At 38.9% G+C, this 6,000-nt stretch overlaps 1 protein-coding gene across 1 annotated transcript in view; it reads right to left on the bottom strand.

Moving 5' to 3' along the window:
- Positions 1 to 399: 399 nt before the first annotated feature.
- VWDE (von Willebrand factor D and EGF domains) overlaps positions 400 to 6,000 on the bottom strand; it is a 36,071-nt gene continuing 30,470 nt past the window's right edge. Inside the window, exons 25-31 of the mRNA XM_041418258.1 lie at positions 4,831 to 4,926; positions 4,396 to 4,491; positions 3,811 to 3,906; positions 3,616 to 3,711; positions 2,244 to 2,339; positions 1,575 to 1,678; positions 400 to 420 (exon numbers count right to left, since the gene is read on the bottom strand). Of these exons, the coding sequence (XP_041274192.1) occupies positions 400 to 420; positions 1,575 to 1,678; positions 2,244 to 2,339; positions 3,616 to 3,711; positions 3,811 to 3,906; positions 4,396 to 4,491; positions 4,831 to 4,926 (605 nt within the window). The remainder of the gene's footprint in view (positions 421 to 1,574; positions 1,679 to 2,243; positions 2,340 to 3,615; positions 3,712 to 3,810; positions 3,907 to 4,395; positions 4,492 to 4,830; positions 4,927 to 6,000) is intronic.

The following is a 6,000-nucleotide window of genomic DNA, read 5'->3' as shown; positions in this document are numbered from 1 at the left end:
TAAACAGGAGGTACCATTCACAAGTGCAGAAGCGCTGCCTTCCTTGCTAGAGTCACCCAACATCTGCTACAGTCTAGTTCCCTCAAGAGAAATTCCATAGTCTAGTTGAATAACTGCAGAATTTTGGGCTCAGTCATCCGATCTGGGAATTCAATGAAGACATCAGAGGCTGTGGGGTTTGTACATGAGGTAGTAAAAAATTACAGGAATAGACATATGTTTTAATGACTATAAGCTAGTTGTTTTGAAGTCACCAACATTTGTGATTAATATGAATCTTTTAAAATAAGGCTCTGAATATTCCTTTCATTTAAATGACTCTGTAATTGCCTTCAATCCTTTTGCTGTTTTCAAGTCTCATACATCCATGCAGCATTGCAACTGAATTGCCACACTTCTTCAACCATGATGTCTTTGAACCTTGGCGAGAGAAAACAAATATTAAAACCAGGCTTTACTGAGGCAACCCATTATTGTAATTAAGTTTATGAAACAATTTCAATGAATCTCTCTGCTTGCCTGATATGCAGAATGAAAACATTAAGTGAAACTTGGGTTTACAGTTTTTTTGTTGCATTAAGAAAATGTGCTATTTTGATCAATGTATGATACAGCACTGTCTGACTGACTGACAATATATATTTTTTAAACTCTATGCATATATGTATGATACAGCACTGTCTGACTGACTGACAATATATATTTTTTAAACTCTATGCAGGACATATTTATGACAACCTTTAAATCAAAATTATTTCTCTCTTTGAGTCACATTTTGGAAATCCATATTACAAACATTACAGTCTTATTGATGTAGGATGAGTAATTGCATACTTTAAAAATATGTATAAGCATTTCTTTGTTTCAATTTCTGAAACAAATCTACTCCATCTCTCCATTCTGCTGGCAGCACAAATGTGTCTAATACACTGAAATTAAAAGAAGAGAAACACCATAGATGATGCAAGAGGAGCAGAATGGTTTCACTTCAGACATCACCAAACAGCTAGTTGTAGCAAAATGTTTAATCAAATTACTTCAGTGAGTGAGCATCAGCACTCAAGCAAGGGAATCCAACAGAAAATTGCATGATAAAACAGAGAAATGGTCATCATTCCCTCTGATACAAAAAAGTAAAGTTATACCCAAATAACACTTGATGAACTGACTGGCACTGTAGTTAGTTGGGAAAAGATCAGAGCTTGACTTGATGCAAGCTAAGGAAGTCATCAGTAGGACACTCTTCCCTAAAATGAGGCCAGATGCTGGAAAATAGTGGTTGTTGTGAAGAGGATAGTTATCAATTCCTACTGCATGACAAGAGACAACCAGCTGAATTTGAAACAAAGGAAGTTTACATTTGGTGCTGAGAACAATGCTGTAAGTATTAGAACCTAAAAATTACTGGAAAAGCTCTTAGAAATTCCATGAATTTTCCACTGCTGCAGAGTGAAAGGAAGAAATCAGACAAAATACACATTTGGTGTACACCATGGTGCTTCACTGGACATGGTGCACTAGTTAATTAACTCCCAAATCACTGTATTGTGATGGTGTCTTGGCTCTACATGTACCTGCATTTTCTTCCCACAGAGGACTCCAGTATAACCTGGACGACAAGAGCACACGTTGGGCAATACACATTTGCCTCCAAACAGACACTTCTGGCTGCACACAGCTAAAACAAGAGAGGTGCATATGAGGCTTTATTCATGGACACATCTTGGTGAAGGAAAAGTGGATGCTATCTCTAGATATTTATTCTGTTTGTTACAGGACCCAAGACCTTGGAAGGTATTTTCACAGGGTAACACCCCTCAGCCTAAGGACACTTAAAGGTCACGTGGAGCCAACAGTGTTCTTGTGTCTATCCCATCCCCCTTTTGCTTTGATACAGATTTAATGTGAGAACATACTGAGGGTGTGAATGAGACTGAGCAAAGAACATGAGTAAGGTGGTGTTTGGCACATCTTGCTATTTCAAGCTATCACAATGGTCTCTCAGGGCTTGCGCAGCAGCATACAGCACTGGAGCAAACCAACACATACTGCCATGCTCCCAGAGTGCCATCAGATCCTGGAGGGCTTCAGAAGAAGCAGAGCAATCTCTGCTCTTTATCCTGCCCTTGACACAGATGTGGACAAACCACATCCAAGGTATAGGAGGACTTCTCTGCACTGTGCATTGCTGAAGCTTTCTGAGCTGTGCAGAAGCAAGAGGTTTCAGGTTGCATCATTCTTACGTGTTTGACACTGGAATCCTTCCCACTGTGGAGGACAATGACAGGTACTTGGTCCAATACACTCCCCACCATTCTTACATTCCTGAAGACAGATTGCTGCACAAACATCATCAAAAAGTATGGTTATATTCCAAGTGACTGGAATTGGATTGAGCTATTATTCAGATTTCAGGATGCTCTCACAAGAGGTAGAGTGCTTTTCACACACAAGTCACATCATCTTCACTCAAATATGTGTCTAAGGCCAACAAGATATTAAAGGAGAGGCAACTAGAAATAAAAAGCCCTAAAACCAAAACCCACATTCAGAGGTTCTGCTGTGTCACAGATTTCTACAAAAGCCTGAAATACTGAAATAATGGTCCTTAGGAGAGGACCATTAAAGACCTTTATTTTTTCCAAATTTACCTTTTGCACACACCTTGGCGAGAGATCTTTTGTCTGTCATTCAACTGAACACCCAATGAATCAACTCAAGAATATTTGATCCAAAGATATCTTCTATTACCCATTTGTCTGCACATTTGTCCCTGCTTACTAAGCCATGATCTAACCCACCATTATTTCCATTCATTCATACCTGACTATTTGATAATCAAATCTCTCCTCCGCAGTGTCCAAGAATATCTCACTCCTGTAAATGCTGGTAATATTTTTTTTTCAAAAAACAACCCATTTATAATAATTACAGAAAGTAATACAGGAAAATTTATTTTTCCTCCATGCCATAAGAGAGCTTATTGCCCATATTAGTTTTTAAGCCTTGGGTGGGTACTCTGACAGACACTAACACTTTAGCCATCCTCATGCTGATTTTCATGCAGACTGTGCTTTTATCCATGCTGACACAAATTATTTATGCACCATCAATATCTTTCTTAGGATACAATGTGACCCACAGATGTACAACCATCACAGTCCAATCCCTCTACCTGTCCTAAAGAGCTTGTGCCCACTGCATCATTTATTCACATCACGTCCAGCTGTTTCCCGTTTTCCAGTATTCACTGATCTGCTTTTTCTATTATATATGGGTTTATGTCCTACAGCACAAATTGGATTTCTTTCACTTTTTTGACTAATCTCTTTGCAGAAAAGCAGATGTTTTTATTTAGACAAGAATCCAGAAAGAAACAAGTAATATTTGCTATACAAGGATTTCACAGATATTTCGGTCTATGATTTAGCCTAAGAACTGCATGGTATTAGTTCTCCATTCTAAATTTTGCTGCCAAGATACAGACAACTGTTTTTTCAATGTGTATATATTCTTCAGTTCTTTGGCATGAACTTTGTATTACTTGCATGAGCAGAGTTGCCCTGAGTCTCATATAACTTTTAAGGTATGATTCTCCTCGTACAAGGCACTTACGAGTGTTACATCTTTTTCCTCTCCATCCTGAAGCACAAGAGCAAATGTTTGGGCCTACACATCTTCCTCCATTCATACACCTTGGCTCACAGACACCTTAAAATCAAAAACATCTGCTGTTTAACACATTCAACTGATCACACAGTAATTTATTGGCTATTTTTGGATCATAGGAAGATTTTAACACTGGCTTACTTTTTTCACATCTTCTGCCTGTGTACCCATCAGGACAAGTACAGACATTATTTCTCATGCAATGACCACCGTTCTTACAAGGAGGGCTGCAGACAGCTAAAAGGTACAAACAGGAGGAAAAGGCTGTAAGCTTGCATTTTGACTTAGTGATATACTTTTGGAAAACTGGAGTGCAACACTAAGATTCTGACAGCTTGTATGGACATTCAGCACTATCAGGCCTGCCTTGTAAAAACCATATTAATGTGGCTTGGTGTAAAAATCAATAGTAAAGACAAAACCAGAGAAGAAGGAGTCAAGGTTGGCAACTGTATCTGTACAAAAGTAACCAGACTACACATAACGTACAATTGAATGGGATGAAAACTGCTTAAATGTTGAGCGGAATGCAAGAAAATTTTGAGTCTTCACTCTCCTTGGACAGTTGTTGAATCAGCCATAAAATCTAAAAAATAATGTAATCTCTGTTTTACACTACTTCTCAGGTACATGACTTAATTGTTAATTTTGTGTCTTAATGCTTTCTCACAGATTTCCTCATAACGGCAACTAAGGAGTAGGGAGAAAAAATAAAGAAAACATTACCATTCTGACAGTGGGCACCAAAGAATCCATGTGGACACAGGCAAACATCTGGCTTAGTACAGGAACCACCATTGAGACACACAGGATTACACATTGCTGCAGAAATAGGGTCAGGAAGAGTGGGAAGCATGACATCCAAATAAAGTCTATAAAATATGTGTTTCTGTTTCAAGAACAGGAATTAAACACCTAAGACAACTGCAGGCAAACGTCATTCCCACAGAATCTTTACCCCAAATTAAAGGATCAGCATAAGACTTCCCAGAGGTGCTGCTGGCAGCAGAACTAACCTGCAGAGACTCAGGGGAGTGTGGGGGCTCTGCAGCAGAGAGCAGCTGCCCACTGCTGCCACCCCAGCCACGCAGTTCCAAATTTCAAACAACGGGAGGTCCTATGGACGCTCTCCCAGGAACAAGGAAGCTGCAGGGGTGGTACCTGTGCTGCAGGTCGGTCCGTACCAGCCAGGTTTACACTGGCAGGTGTCCGGAGTGAGACATTCGCCGCCGTTTTCACAGTGCCTGTTGCAAACCACTGCCGTCCAAGAAGGTGGGCAAAAACATAAGGCAGGGGAGGAGACAGGGGGTGGGAGGATGAGAAAGAGATACATCACAAATTATTCTCGATTTGTTTTTCAGTTCTTTCCCACACTGGAAGTAACACAAAATTCCTAGCTGAAGAGGAATTGCTGAACAGAGTAATCTCATCTCAAACACATAATAGCAAGCAGAGATGACAAAGGTAAATAAAATGTCTTTCCATGCAAATATCCATGGTCTGGTTATATTTAGTGTTAAAAACGTAGACGTTTAAATAAAAATTCTAAACCAAATAAGAAATGCAATACTGAGACAAATGGACTGTGTTAAGTGATGCAAGTGCAGCTGCATGCACACAGGAACATGAGATTGACAAGCAAAGACATTAAAATATCATATCTGGGGAAAACCATGAATCACTTCAGGAAAACGTCTCATACTCTTTAGTACTCCTTCACAAAGAGCATCATTTTTTTGTCAGAATTGAAATCAGAACAGGAAAAGCTGAAAACCAGAAAGTCCTGGGATTTGAGGAGGAGACGAAGGATTTTCTGAATTCAGGATCGATAATGCAATGGTACATTCAGGTGAACGATATATAAACAGCATGTCTAAATTTGGATTCTCTGAAGGATACAAATTACCCGTATAAAATCTATCCAAAATTTGGAGTTGCCAAATTGCAGCATGCATGATTTGATATGTAAAAGACAATTTATATGAGACAAAGTAATTCCAATCTTTCATCTATGATCACAGCAAATTTTTCAATTTTCATGCCAGGCAAAAGGAAAAAAGACACTATAATGTGGCTCTGAATTCAATTTTCCTGTATCCCAGTCTTTCTGACACCCCAGCCTCTGAATGTACCTCAGTATCTAATCAAGGTGAGCTAATAGAAGTTAAAAAGCTGTCAGGACATAAGAAACATCTGCGTGTTTTTCTAAAGGTAATATCACATACACAATGTACTCATTTTTTCCATGTTTGTGAATAACAAAATATAAACTATTTGCAGCTTTTATAGTGCATTATGTTTTCACAGTTATGTGCAAATATTACCCGATGT

This window comes from Onychostruthus taczanowskii, unplaced genomic scaffold (genome assembly GCF_017590055.1).
Source record: "Onychostruthus taczanowskii isolate IOZ18803 unplaced genomic scaffold, ASM1759005v1 scaffold59, whole genome shotgun sequence".
NCBI lineage: Eukaryota > Metazoa > Chordata > Aves > Passeriformes > Passeridae > Onychostruthus > Onychostruthus taczanowskii.
Note: the sequence above shows the minus strand (reverse complement) of the source record. Positions and strands in the feature narration are given on the sequence as shown.